Source organism: Anomaloglossus baeobatrachus, chromosome 4 (assembly GCF_048569485.1).
Source record: "Anomaloglossus baeobatrachus isolate aAnoBae1 chromosome 4, aAnoBae1.hap1, whole genome shotgun sequence".
In the NCBI taxonomy this organism is placed as follows: Eukaryota; Metazoa; Chordata; class Amphibia; order Anura; family Aromobatidae; genus Anomaloglossus; species Anomaloglossus baeobatrachus.
Window position 1 is genome coordinate 242,879,906 of NC_134356.1, and position 15,512 is coordinate 242,895,417.

Sequence of the window (15,512 nt, forward strand, 5' to 3'; positions counted from 1 at the left end):
GCAGGAGCCCACCCCCCATAAAAGTGTGATTGAACACATTTTAGGAATGCAGAACCGCATAAGCGCGGTCATGCCAATTGTGAAGGAGCATTTACAGGAGGCTCAGGCCGCGCAAAGCGGCCGCTACAATAGACAAGCCACCGTGCGGACCTTTAAACCCGGGGATCGGGTGTTGGTATTGATCCCCACGGCGGAGAGTAAATTCCTGGCTCAGTGGCAAGGCCCCTACGAGATAAAGGAAAGAATCGGGGTGGTCAACTATAAGGTATTGCAGCCCGGTAGGCGGAAACCTGAACAAATATACCATGTCAACCTGTTAAAACCTTGGCAGGAACGGGAAAGCCTGATGGTTGATTTTTTCCCCATCTCCCTCCTCTTCGGGTCGTTCAAACCCGGCTCCAGCGACCTCCGGAGAGGACGAACCGGAAGTAAGGATTGGAGAAGCCCTCACCAAGCAACAGAGGCGAGAGGCCAGACGGCTGGTTCAGCAGAACCCCGATGTCTTTTCCGAGCTGCCTGGTAGGACCAGTCTGATACGACATGACATTGTCACCGAGCCTCACCTGAAGGTACGCCTGAAGCCATACCGGGTGCCGAAGGCTCGAAGACAAGCTATATCAGAGGAAGTGAAGACAATGCTACGCCTGGGGGTCATCGAAAAATCCCGGAGTGAATGGGCTAGTCCCATTGTCCTAATACCAAAACCTGATGGCTCCTTAAGGTTCTGCAATGACTTTAGGAGACTGAACGAAATATCCAAGTTCGATCTCTACCCCATGCCCCGGGTGGATGAGCTGATTGATAGGCTGGGACAGGCGCGATATTTCACCACGCTCGACCTGACCAAGGGGTACTGGCAGGTGCCACTGACGGAGTCCGCCAAGGAGAAAACCGCTTTTGTTACGCCGGAGGGTCTCTTCCACTATGTTGTCTTGCCTTTTGGGTTACATGGCGCTCCGGCCACGTTCCAGAGGTTGATGGACTTGGTGCTGGAACCCCACCAGGCGTATGCATCAGCGTACCTTGATGACATCATTATTTACAGCTCTGAGTGGCAGACCCACTTGGAACAGGTACAAGCGGTGGTGAACGCGCTCCGAACAGCCGGATTGACAGCCAATCCCAAGAAATGTGCGTTGGGGCTCACGGAAGCCCGCTACTTGGGCTACGTAATAGGCCAAGGAGTGATTAAGCCCCAAATTAACAAAGTTGAGGCGATCCAGAAGTGGCCTAGACCCCTGACCACGAAGCAGGTTAGGGCCTTCCTGGGTATCGTGGGGTACTACAGGAGGTTTGTAAAAAATTTTGCGGGACTATCAGCCCCCTTGACGGACCTTCTCAAAGGCAAGAAGTCCGTCATGGTGCGCTGGACTCCGCAGGCCGAGCACTTCTTCCGGGCCCTGAAGGGGGTCCTGTGCGGACAGCCCGTTCTTGTCAACCCTGATTTCCGGAAGGAGTTCATAGTACAGACTGACGCCTCTGAGGTCGGCCTGGGGGCAGTGCTGTCTCAGGTGGTTCAGGGGGAGGAATACCCCGTCACCTTCTTAAGTAGGAAGCTCACCCCTCCCGAGCGGAATTATAGCATAGTGGAGAAGGAGTGCCTGGTGATCAAGTGGGCCTTGGAGTCCCTACGCTATTACCTGCTGGGACGACAGTTTTGCTTGGTGACTGATCACTCTCCGCTGGTCTGGATGAGGTCCGCCAAGGAACGGAATGCCCGGGTTACCCGGTGGTTCCTTTCTCTGCAGAACTTCTGGTTTACGGTTGAACACCGGGCCGGTAGGTTGCAGGGAAACGCCGATGCCTTGTCCCGCGGCCCGTGTTTGATGGCGGGAGTTCAACCCCGCACGCTTGAACTGAAGGGGGGGGTATGTGAGACTGTGATCGGGGTTGTCTATGACGGTCGGTACGTCTCTCCCCGGTTGTGCTCCCTCCATGTATAGAAAGCAACTCCACTCCAGGGTTAATGCTGTTTCCCTACAGGCTGAAAGGAGGGTTAAAAGGAAACAGGAACATGGGCGTGGGTCCCTAGTCGCTACCTCACAGTGGTCACATTAGAAAAAGTGACCACCAGGGACACACTGACTGAGCCACAACTATGAGTGGTAACATCACTGAATTCACCTGAGGACACAGCTGACTGACCTGAGATGAAGTCATTGAACTCAATGACACACAAGTAAGTGGCGTCATTGACTTCAATACCGGATTACCAAATTAGGCTATGTGCGCATGTTGAGTATTTTGTTGCAGACATTTCTGCACCAAATCTATATTTCCTGACTGAAAAATGCAGCAGAAATGCAATATGGGTGTGTTTTTCTGCCAGGAGATACAGATTTCATGCAGAAATGTCTGCAACTAAATACTCTATTCTAATCTGGTAATCTGGCATTCAGTTCAATTACTTCACCTGAGAACACAGCTGAATTACAGTGGGAACCCCAGCTGTGACCTCAGGTGAACTCATTGAACTCAATCCCGGATTACTGTAAAGCACACATATTGAATTCAATGCTGCCGGATTATCAGATTATGGAATTCAATGGTGCAAGGTAATCAGGCAGCATTGAAGTCTATAATCCGATAATTTAGTACCATTAAACTCAATGCCAGATTACCGGATTTGAGTTCAATGACGGAGCCGCAGCTGTAAGACCAGGTGATGCCAGTAGGTTTGCCTGAGGTCACAGCTGGCTGGAACCGACAGCTGTGACCACAGGTGAACTCACTGACATTACCGCTCTCACAGCTACGGTCCCATCACTATTTCCCTATAGTTGCAGTGATTGTTCACATTTTCTAATGTGACCATGCACTGTGGCCTCAGGATATAGCAGAGCTAGTATTATCATGACAGGTCGTATTTGTGGATTATGTCAGACCTACAGGGGTGCTTTGGAGGTTAATAAATTGGAAAGAGGTTTTGTCTTTTTTAAATGAATTTGTCTGTATTTTGTGTTTATTTCTTTTACTTACCCAATTAGAAATGGGTGCGTGTCATTGAGCCCTACCCATTACTAATCCAGGACTTTATGGCAGCTGTGATTTTTTGACAAATCACTGCTTTCATTAACCCCTTATATTCCCCGATTGCCACCACTGCAGGGCAATCGGGATGAGCCAGGTAAGTGCCAGAATTGGAGTAAGAAACTGATGTGCCAATTGGGAGCGACTGCAGGCTGCTAATTTTAGACTGGAGAAGACCCAATAACCTTGGGCCTCCCAAGCCTTAGCATGCCAGCCCCCAGCTGTCTGTTTTATCTTGACTGGGTATCAAAATTGAAGGGGGACCGCACACAATTTTTTTAAATGAGCTATTCAAATGATTTAAAAAAACATATGGGGCTCCTCATATTTTGATATGCAGCCGAGATGAAGCACACAGCTGTGGGCTGCAGTTTCCAGATGTCTGCTCTACATTTGCTATCAAAATATGGGGGACCCTGTGCCATTTTTTTTCAATTATTTATTTATTTTTGCACTCCACTTCAGGGACCCAGACAGCTAGTGTGAGGGCAGCTAATCAGACACCTGCACAGAGGGTGGGGGCGCAGTCTGACTGCAACCAATCACAGATGCTGTCACAGAGTGTGGGAGAGGGAAGCAGTGAATATTCATGAGATTTAATGAGCAGACCCTGAAACAGTGTGACAGCCGCACGATCGGAAACACTGTAAGTACAGTATAATTATTCTGCTTTAATCCCTATTTTACTTCCTTTTACAGCCACCTAGACCTTACTGTGTTAGTAAGGTCTAGGTGGCTGTAAAAGGAAGTAAAATGGGGATTAAAGCAGAATAATTATACTGTAATTACAGTGTTTCCGATCGTGCGGCTGTCACACTGCTTTTATAACACTTAAGTTCAGGTCCTTTAGACTTATATGGGGTCAAGTTCAGTCCCAAACCTGACTTTTTTTTAAGTCTTGTCGGACCCAATGAACTTGAACATCTGCGGGTTCGCTCATCTCTAACCATTAGATGTCTCTGAAAAGCTACAGCCTCTCATACCATAACACTGGCTAACCTGTAGGAGTCAGTTTTCCCTCAGAAGTTATAGGCACTGTAAAACATAACTAACACTGACTTTTTCAGGTCACTTAGCCACTATATAATTATTAAGCAGGCACAGACACCAATAGGTAAGATCCAAAGTCTTCCATATTAGGAGGATTAAAATACCTGCACAGCATAATTTCAGATTTGACTGAAAATATTTAATTGTGTAAATATCTTATGGTTGTAACAAATGTAGGATTAGGTTCTACGTAATTGCTAGTGAATTACAATTCCAACACATATGTGTACCTTTATCTGTTTTCTTTGTAACTTGTTCTTTTAGCACCTGGATCACCACCACAAAATCTGCTTTCAGCTGGTGTTAATGCAACTGCCATCAATTTGGAGTGGTCATCCCCTGCAGAACCTAATGGCATTGTTATACTCTATGAAATAATCTACACAAATTCAACAGTGATACTGGCTCAAAACACAACTTCAACAACTTTCACTATAACTGATTTAAACCCATACACTCTCTATAGAATTTCTGTTCGAGCTTACACCCAGTTTGGACATGGCGACCAATCAACACCAATACTCTCAGTTAAGACATCGGAAACTGGTGAGTACAGATGTGCTAAAAATTGATCTGTCATGTCTCAGTGCAGCAGAGTGTAAGATGTTAATCCTAGAGGTACACAATTATATGATTTTGTTAAAGGTTATGGAAACCTCTGAGATGGAATAATTATTTTTACATATGATAGTGGTTACCTGTAGTTGATAAAATTGCAATACATTTCACTATGCAGTCTTCATTTATATTCAGATCCCCAAATAGGCATTTTTCACACTTATCCAGAGTGACTGGTTATGAGGTCTGTGTGTATCTAAGAGGCTGCTGTATGCATTTAACAGGTTTTCCCATGAGCAAAGTATATTTTAAAGTTCATTTTAATCACTAGATCTTGGAATAATTATTAGTTTCACAGTTGGATGTGTTTAAAAAAATGTATCTCTGCTGAGATAATCTTACATATGTGTCCCTGCTATGTACTCTGTAATGGCCGTGTCTGACCGTACAGGGACATGGTCTAATTATATCACAAGGAGAAGAAAAAAGGAGGATTTCCAGCAACTCCAGGAAAGAATCGGCTTAAAATCAATTTCTTTATTGGTAATAAAAATCTTCCATCAATACAAGGCAAAAATACGGAGGCAAATAGGACAGAGGAGCAATTTCCTACATGTTTCGACCTGTAAAGGTCTTAATCATGGAATCATGGAATTATATCACAACTCCAGGGCAAGAAAGGATAAAGAAGAGAGTATATTAAGACATTACTGCTTGGGGTCATAGCTGATTCTTTTTGTGAAGTAAAACATTTCACTGCCTATTTTTAAAAAAAATGTTTTACCTCCATGAAAGTATTATTTGCAATCTGTGCTGTAATGTCTGTATACTTTTTTACTTCCTCCCCAGCCCAGGAGCTGTGGTATGATCAGGCCATGTCCTTGTACAGTCAGACACATCCATTACACACTAGATAGCAGGGGCACATACACTGTGTGCAGAATTAATAGCTAAATGAGTATTTTGATCACATGACACTTTTTATACATGTTGTCCTACTCCAAGCTGTATAGGCTTGAGAGCCAACTACCAATTAAGTAAATCAGGTGATGTGCATCTCTGTAATGAGGAGGAGTGTGGTGTAATGACATCAACACCTTATATAAGGTGTGCTTAATTATTAGGTAACTACCTTTCCTTTAGCAAAATGGATCAGAAGAGAGATTTGACGGGCTCTGAAAAGTCCAAAATTGTGAGATGTCTTGCAGAGGGATACAGCAGTCTTGAAATTGCCAAACTTTTGAAACGTGATCACCAAACAATCAAGCGTTTCATGGCAAATAGCCAACAGGGTCACAAGAAGCATGTTTGGCAAAAAAGGCGCAAAATAACTGCACACGAATTGAGGAACATCAAGCATGAAGCTGCCAAGATGCCATTTGCCACCAGTTTGGCCATATTTCAGAGATGCAACGTTACTGGAGTATCAAAAAGCACAAGGTGTGCCATACTCAGGGACATGGCCAAGGTAAGGAAGGCTGAAAAACAACCACGTTTGAACAAGAAACATAAGATAAAACGTCAACACTGGGCCAAGAAATATCTTAAGACTGATTTTTCAAAGGTTTTATGGACTGATGAAATGAGAGTGACTCTTGATGGGCCAGATGGATGGGCCAGAGGCTGGATCAGTAAAGGGCAGAGAGCACCACTCCGACTCAGATGCCAGCAAGGTGGAGGTGGGGTACTGGTATGGGCTGGGATCATCAAAGATGAACTTGTGGGACCTTTTTTGGGTTGAAGATGGAGTGAAGCTCAACTCCCAGACCTACTGTCAGTTTCTGGAAAACAACTTCTTCAAGCAGTGGTACAGGAAGAAGTCGGTATCGTTCAAGAAAAACATGATTTTCATGCAGGACAATGCCCCATCACATGCATCCAACTACTCCACAGCGTGGCTGGCCAGTAAAGGTCTAAAAAATGACAAAATAATGACATGGCCCCCTTGTTCACCTGATCTGAACCCCATAAAGAACCTGTGGTCCCTCATAAAATGTAAGATCTACAGGGAGGGAAAACAGTACACCTCTCGGAACAGTGTCTGGGAGGCTGTGGTGGCTACTGCGTGCAATGTTGATCGTAAACAGATCAAGAAACTGACAGAATCTATGGATGGTAGGCTGTGGAGTGACATCATAAAGAAAGGTGGCTATTTTGGTCACTAATTTTTGTTTAGGTTTTGTTTTTGTATGTCAGAAATGTTTATTTCTAAATTTTGTGCAGTTATATTTTTTTACCTTGTGAAAATAAACAAGTGAGATGGGAATATATTTCGTTTTTAATAAGTTTCCTAATAATTCTGCACAGTAATAGTTACCTGCACAAACCGATATCCTCCTAAGATAGCCAAATCTAAAAAATAACCAACACTCCAACTTCCAAAAATATTAAGCTTTGATATTTATGAGTCTTTTGGGTTGATTGAGAACATAGTTATTGATTAATAATAAAAAAAAAATCCTACAACTTGTCTAATAATTCTGCACATGGTGTGTATATAAGATCTCAGCACAGGAATATTTTTTTTAAACACATCTAATTTTGGAACTTATTGATTAAAATTAACTTTGTGGGGCCCTTTACATTTTATATCAGCAAAGTTTCTAGTGTATTTTTCATGTGCTTTTCTTTTCTGTAGATAGTTTTATTTGCCCACCCTAGATACTTTCTCCCCTTTTTGTGCTGTAGAGATCTGTGTGTAATCCGCTAGTTCTGACATCTATCACTGCTTCCTATCCCTTCTCTCAGTGTAAGGGTACGCTCACACGAGCGTGAAAATCGGACGAGTGCAATGTGAGAAATTCTCGCATTGCACTCTGACCAATGTTAGGCAATGAGGTTGAGCTGTTAGTCAGCTTTTCTCGCATCCAGATTCTGGATGCGAGAAAAGCGGCAGCATGCTGCGTTTTGCTGCTACCGCCGTATCTCTCGCACCCATTCAAGTGAATGGATGCGAGAGATACATCGGACTGCACTCGGATGTTATCCCAGTGCAGTGCGATCTACGCACAGGCTGACAGTGGAGGAGATGGGAGGATTAACCCCTCCCTCTCCTCCGCAGCGCCTGCACTCAGCTTCACAGCTGTGACCCGATCGTAAGATCGAGTTACAGTCGCATGACACCCGGCTCACGCTCGCAGCAGAGCCTGAGCCAGGGGACATTAGCATATTGCATCCGATGCTCTCGCATCGGATGCCATACGCTTGTGTGAGTCCAGCCTAAGAGGTAGCAGCAGGGAGATAGAGCAGAGGGAGTCATCAGAAGCAGGAACAAGAGATCACATGAATGTGTACCATTTTTGCAAAAGCACTTGACTAGATACAGGACTTACAGTCTATAGGAGCAAAATGGTACAAAAATGTAAATGAATATTGTTTAGAAACTTGATTCATTTTTAATTTAGAAATCAAATTGAAAATAAAAAATAAGTATACAGAGCCCTTGAAGTTTTTTTTTTTAAAAGAAAACGGCATTGAGTTTCTAGCCGCACGGGGTGACTTTCTGCTTATACTTTTATGTGTTTATATACAAAAGAAGTGTCAATCGCTGTGTGGAGGATGAACAAACATGGCTCTCTGGCTTTCCTATTAGCCGTGTCACAAATTAAATTTAATGTTATCTATAAAAGGACCCAGATTACAATAGTGTTGTTATTGGAATGTACAATTTTCAATACTTTGAGAGACAACATTGAAATTATATAATAAGCATCCAGTGTTGAGACAATTAAAAGGAATCTGAGTCCAGGTTTTTGGTACCCCATCTGAGAGCAACATGATGGAGAGACAGAGACCCTGATTCCAGCGATGTATCACTTACTGGTGTGCTTGATATAGCAATTATAAATTCACTGTTTTATCTGCTGCGGATCTACAAGTTCTCTCAATCCTGAGCGCTGTATAACCCCGCCCACACTACTGTTTGGAAGATTTCTGTGTACACTGTGCATAGGCAGAAAACTGCCTATCAGTGATGGGGCAGGGTTATTCAGAGCTCATGTATATGGAGGACAACAAAGCAGCAGGTTTATGAGTTGTGTATTGACAATCTCCTGCTGATGAAACAGTGTTATTATCAAAATTAAAGGAAGCAGCCCATTAAGTGACACATCCCTGTAATCAGGGTCTCTGTCTCTACATTATGCTGCTCTAAGATAAGGTGGAAAAAAATTTGGTTACAGATTTCATTTGATTGCAGATGTCTCCCATTATTTTGAGCATTGATTTTTCTGTGTACAGATTTGATATGTAGAAATGAATAAGATGATACTACATAGTACTCTTGTTTTTGCAACATACAGTATATCACGGTTTTCTATTAATTCTGTAATATTTTCAGCTCCAAGCAGTCCACCATATGATTTGCTGTACCGGAATTTATCATCGACTAGAGTGTTGCTCACCTGGCAACCACCAATTTTCGCTAATGGAATAATATTGTTTTACAAGATAAATTACTGGAATACTTCTCATTCTCTGACAACAAAAAGCAATGACTCATTAATCGTTCTGTCAGATCTTAAAAAATATTCTAAATATCAAGTTGTTGTATCAGGTCACACAATACATGGAGATGGAAATCAAACTAGTGAAATCCTATATATGACCACTATGGAAGATGGTAAGTTCAAGGAATTGGACAGTCTCTTTATAGTAATGGTATTTATAACTCTACTTGTATCATATTACATGGGAAATATTAAATCAAAATTATATTCTTACATTCTATTTATGCTATGTTTTTTTTCTTGAAATATGGTATCTTCCATTGACTCTAATTAAGAGCACCAGCTTTTTTGCATGGTCACAAAAGAAGAATAAATATTGTATTTGTTTACCCTTCTTTGTACATAAATGTAAAAAATCATTTATTCTGCTGGTAAAAGTGTTTAAATAGCCTCCCCCTTTAAAATATCGATTTTGTTAGTTTATAGTATAAACATGAAAACATTTTTTAAACCCTTTAACGACTTATGATGTAATATATACATAATATGTTGTCTCCCTGCATTTAAAGCTGGCTCACAATCTGAGCCTGCATCTTTTCCGGGAGATGAGAGCTGTGATATTCAGCCATCATCTGCCTCTCAGGCTGTGTGCTTACGGTGAGTTTTTGGTGAGTCTTTACATAAAAAACGCAGCGTGTTACAATTCCAGCAAAGTGGATCGGATTTATAGAAATCTCCTGCCCACTTTGCTTTTTTTATTAAGTGTAAACTGACCTGCAGTGTGTTTCATGTCAAATTGTCTTGTGAGTCCGCCAAGTTTTATATGCAAATTTTCTCCATAGACTTGCATTAGATGCAGAAAAAATACAGGTAAAAAAAAAAACACACATGCATTTCTAGTGCATTTTCGCTGCGGAAATACATAAAAACGCATGTAATCCGCACATAAGTATATTTTGTCAAAGCATTAAAACATAGCATGATATACCAATAAGAGATAAAACAAACAAACATCAAAAACTTGCTAAAATGAATGTAAAAACGCACACAAAAATGCACGTAAAAAATGCTGCAAGTAATCTAATTAATTTACATAGTGATAGGTCCTGAAATGGTGCAGAAATTCTGCAACATCCAAAACTCACTAAAAACTAATTGTAGGAGTGTAGCCTAATGCGGGCTTCATACGGTACGATCTATCGTGCGATTGCACGAGCGATCGTACCTGCCCTCATCGTTTTTGCGTACCGGGCAATTAGTTGCCCATGGCGCACAAAGTCGTTAAACCGCTGTCACACGTACTTACCTGCTGAGCAACCTCGCTGTGGGTGGCGAACATCCACTTCCTGAAGGGGGAGGAACGTTCAGCGTCACACAGCGGCCGGCCAATAGAAGCAGAGGGGCGGAGATGAGCGGGACGTAAACATCCCGCCCACCTCCTTCCTTCCGCATAGCCGGCGGATGCAGGTAAGCTGTGTTCATCATTCCCGGGGTGTCACACGGAGCGATGTGTGCTGCCTCGGGTACGATGAACAACCGGCAGAGAATAAACGATTTTTTAAAAATGAGCGACCTGTACACGATTCGCGATTCGTAACCGATTTGCAATCATTTACAGACACTCATAGGTGTCACACGGGACGACGTCGCAAGCGATGACGGATGTGCGTCACGAAAACCGTGACCCCCAACGACATATCGCGCGATAGAACGTCTCGTGTGACACCTGCATAATAGCTACAAGTGTCAATCTTTGCTAGCGGCACTTAATATGTGTCGGCGGTGGGGGGCAAGCCATTCTAACCCCTCATTAGTGCTCCCACAATGCGTTTGTGTGTGGCCTATTCCACACTTGGAATTTTTTTTCCCAATTTCCAGTACATTGTACAATAAAATGCATAGTGTCATTCAAAAGTACAACTCGTTCCGCAAAAAAATGAAAAAATGCCCAGACTTTAAAGGAGTTAAACAAACATATTAAAGATAATTTAAATGATTTTAACTTCTTATTTTAATGCCTTGTTTTCACACAACTTTTATTCTATGGAAATATCTAAGAGTTTCTGATTTTTTTTATGTTCTTTCTGCAGTTCCTGATGATCCACCTTATAACCTGTCCTACAGAACTCTAAACTCTACTTCAATACAACTGTTGTATTCTCCACCTTCTTCTCCCAATGGCGTTATTAAGTATTACACAATCACTTGTCTTGACGTTGCAGCTAGCCCAAAGCGTTATAACAGCAGTACCCAGTCTGTAATAATTACTGAACTCAAAAAATATAGTGAATACAATATTACTGTTAGCGCAAGTACAGCTGTGGGGCTGGGACCAAGGACAAGTAAATTGCTTTTTGTAAGAACTGGTGAAGATGGTAAATCGTACATTTTTTTTAGCTCCTTGCCATGCATGTCTTTCTAATTCATTAATTAAATATTCTGAAATAACATATCAGTTTATGCATGTCTCACCCGAGTAGCATAGACTAGCAACTAATGAATAACATAGGGCTGTGTGTACTGGACAGGTACAGAGGAACATAGGCCCCCGATTCAGTGGTGTAACTAGAGTTTGATGGGCCCCGATGCAAAGTTTGGACCTCCCTCCCTATGACACTACGGGGTACGGGATAATGACACCGACACTCGGGGTATGAGATAATGACGCTGACACTTGGCTCATTCTCTCAGCACCAAGGTTTGCTATGATCTGAAATCCCTCTTTCTATCAGCACCCAGATTGCCTATGTTCTGACAACCATCTTGTCCTCAGCACCCAGCTTCCCCATGCTCTGCTGTACATCTTTCCCTCAGCACCCAGCTTTCCCATATCAGAGCAGGGGAAAGCTGGGTGCTGAGGGAAGATGTACAACAGCAGAGCATGAGAAAGCTAGGTGCTGAGGGAAAGAGCCTCCTTCCCTCAGTACAAAACTTCCCCATCCCATGCATCTTTGTCCCCCCGCGTGTATATATATATATATATATATATATATATATATATATATTCTCCAAATACTATAATGGCCCCCACATAGCCTTCCATTTAGTATAAAGGGCCCCACATAACCCTTCATATATTAGAATGCAGCCCAATAGTCTTCCATGTATTATAATGCATTTCCCATAGTCCTCCATGTATAAAATAGCCCTCATAGGTCTCCAATTATTATAATGCAACTCCCATAATCCTCCATGTATTAAATCACCCCATAGTCCTCCATATATTAAATGCACCCCATAGTCCTCCATATATTATACTGCACCCCATAGTCCCCATGCATTACAATGCAGACCCCATAGTCCTACATGTATAATACACCCCTATGTATGAGGAGTCCTTCATATTGTATTATGCAGCCCCATATTCCTCCATGTATAATGCACCCCTATAGTCCATGTGTAAGATGTCCTTCATATTGCATTATACAGCCCCATATTCCTCCATGTATAATGCACCCCTAAAATCCATGTATAAAATGTCCTTCATTTTATATTATGCAGCTCCATAGTCATCCATGTATAATGCACCCCTATAGTCCATGTATAAGGTGTCCTTCATATTGCATTAGGCAGCCCCATAGACCTCCATGTATAATGCACCCCTATAGTCCTTGTATAAGGTGTCCTTCATGTTGTATTATGCAGCCCATAGACCTCCATGTATAATGCCCCCCTGTAGGCCTCTGCCATGTGTAATCACTGATTAAAAAAAAAAAGTCCTCACCTCTCCTTGTTCCCCCGCTGCTCTGGTCAGTGTCTTCCCATCCTGCGCTCTGCAGTCTCAGCACAGCAGTCGCACAGTGATGACGTCATTGTGCTCTGCTGCACTGAGACATTGAGCGCAGGCACGGGGAAAATGAGGAAGAATGGAGTGGAGCCCCCCCAACTCACAGTCACGTGGTCTACCACTGAACAGCGCAGCTCGTCTTTCACAGAGAGGAGCCAGCTGCTTCTCTGCAGGGCAGGCACCGGGCCCCTAACCCTGCCGGGCCCAGTCACGATGACAACCTCTGCAACCGCGGTGGCTAAGTCCCTGCCCCGATTTATTATTGTTCACACTAGTCTTGATGAGGGGGCATGTTGGAGTAAGCGGCAACTGATTCATACAGGTCACGTGCACACATTGAGTATTTGGTGAGTTTTTTTATCTCAGTATTTGTATGCCAAAACCAGGAGAGGTTAATCAATGCAGAAGTGGTGACGTGTTTCTATTATACTTTTCATCTGATTGTTGTACTCCTCGTTTTACCTTACAAATACTGAGGTAAAAAACTTACCAAATACTCAATGTGTGCACAAGGCCTAAGAGAGAAATCCTGTTAAAAACTGTGTTTCTTAGGCCACGTGCACACGTTGAGTATTTGGAGAGGTTTTTTTACCTCAGTACTGTATTTGCAAGCAAAAGCCAGGAATTGAATAATCAGAGGAAATGTAGAATAGAGACATGTGATCCACTTCTGTATTTCTTACCCACTCCTGGTTTTGGCTTACAAATACTGAGGTAAAAAACTCACCAAATACTCAATATGTGCACATGGCCTTACAAATACTGAGGTAAAAAACTCACCAAATACTCAATATGTGCACATGGCCTTACAAATTCTGAGGTAAAAATCTCACCAAATACTCAATATGTGCACATGGTCTTACAAATTCTGAGGTAAAAACTCACGAAATGCTTAATATTTGGTGAGTTTTTATCTCTGTATTTGTAAGGCCACGCTCACATATTGAGTATTTGGTGAGTTTTACCTCAGCTTTTGTAAGGCCACGTGCACATATTGAGTATATGGTGAGTTTTTACCTCAGTATTTGTAAGGCCACGTGCACATATTGAGTATTTGTAAGCCAAAACCAAGAGTGGGTGAAAAATGCAGAAGTGGTGACGTGTTTCTATTCTAAATTTCCTCTGATTATTCAGTTCCTGGCTTTGCCTTACAAATACTAAGGTAAAAAAAACCCTCTCCAAATACTCAATATGTGCCCATGGTTTTACAAATACTGAGGTAAAAAACTCACCAAATGCTCAACGTGTGCACATGCCCTTACAAATACTGAGGCAAAACACTCACCAAGTACTCAACGTGTGCACATGGCCTAAATAAAAGAAGCTTATCTTAAGGCTGTGTGCGCACTTTGCATTTTTTCATACGTTTCCGTGTTTTCAACTGCAGCATTTTAATGCAAAAATGCATGCATTTTGTTTTCCAAGCAAAGTCTATGGAAATAGGGCTTTCTTGTGCGCACAATGCTTTTAAAAACGAAACGTTTTAGGTGCAGAAAATTTGTCAAAATCTTTGTGTTTAGACAAGCAACATGTCAAATCTTTTTGCCAGTTTGGCAGCATTTTGCTAACATTTGAGTCAATGAGATCCTTCAAAACGCACACACAATCAAAATCCTAGCGTTTTACATGCTTTTTTGGTGCAGAATGCATGCTTTTTTGACATTAAATTGAGGTAATGATGTGTCCCTTTACACACACATATAGTCCGACAATTAAATTAATGAAAAACAATATTTTAAAGATATTTTAGCCATATATATAAAATCACACTTATCATTTTAATACAATTAGCTATTTTGTTTATGATTTTATTCATGATATTTTTTTACATTTTTTTTACATTTTTTTCTTAGTGTTTGAATGTTAAAACTTAATTTAGTCGTGTATTTGTAATGAAAACGCATCTGACTTTAAGCAATGAAAAAGTATGTAAAACGTGGTTCAAGGCGATCAAAACGCAGTAAAAACACATGCGTATTTTTAGCGTTTCTGTGGTCCAAACCAAATTTGACAAAGACAATTTCTGCCAGAGGATGCATTTACAACTGCAAGTAACTCAACGCAAAGTGCGCACACAGCCTTAGTGTTGTGCACCTCCACAAATCTTACTCCAGTCAGACTTATGAGACAAACCCAATTTTTTCGCAGACAGTTGGTCCACAAGAAAAAGTCATATGAATAGGGGCACATCGATTGTAAGGCTATGTTCACACAGTGCGTTTTTAGTGCGTTTTCTGATGCGTTTTTGAGTGCAGTACAGTACAGTATGTTTTGTGCACGCTACTTTTTTTCCCTTGCAGATTTGAAGCAGAAATTAAGCTGGCTTGTCGATTTTTTTTTCAGCATTTTCTCACCCCAAATGCATGAAAAGAGTTATTAAAGAATCAAAAATGCACAGAAACACTGCAAAAACGTGCTGCCAAGAGATACAGATTTGGTGCAGAAATTTCTGCAACCAAATACTCAGCATGTGCACAAAACCTAATAAGTACACGATCTATGTGCAAAATAACCCCCAACACATGCAGAAAAAAAAGACGTGTCAAAGAGCCCTAAAACATGCATATGGTTTGTGACAGAGAAATTAATATTGCTTATATTGCTTATTAAAGAAAAGTATATAAACTGTAAACTAAACA

At 41.9% G+C, this 15,512-nt stretch overlaps 1 protein-coding gene across 1 annotated transcript in view; it reads left to right on the forward strand.

Annotated features, from left to right (window-relative positions):
- PTPRQ (protein tyrosine phosphatase receptor type Q) overlaps positions 1–15,512 on the forward strand; it is an 855,789-nt gene that overhangs the window by 477,836 nt on the left and 362,441 nt on the right. The window contains exons 31-33 of the mRNA XM_075342420.1: positions 4,345–4,626; positions 8,978–9,259; positions 11,177–11,461. Of these exons, the coding sequence (XP_075198535.1) occupies positions 4,345–4,626; positions 8,978–9,259; positions 11,177–11,461 (849 nt within the window). The remainder of the gene's footprint in view (positions 1–4,344; positions 4,627–8,977; positions 9,260–11,176; positions 11,462–15,512) is intronic.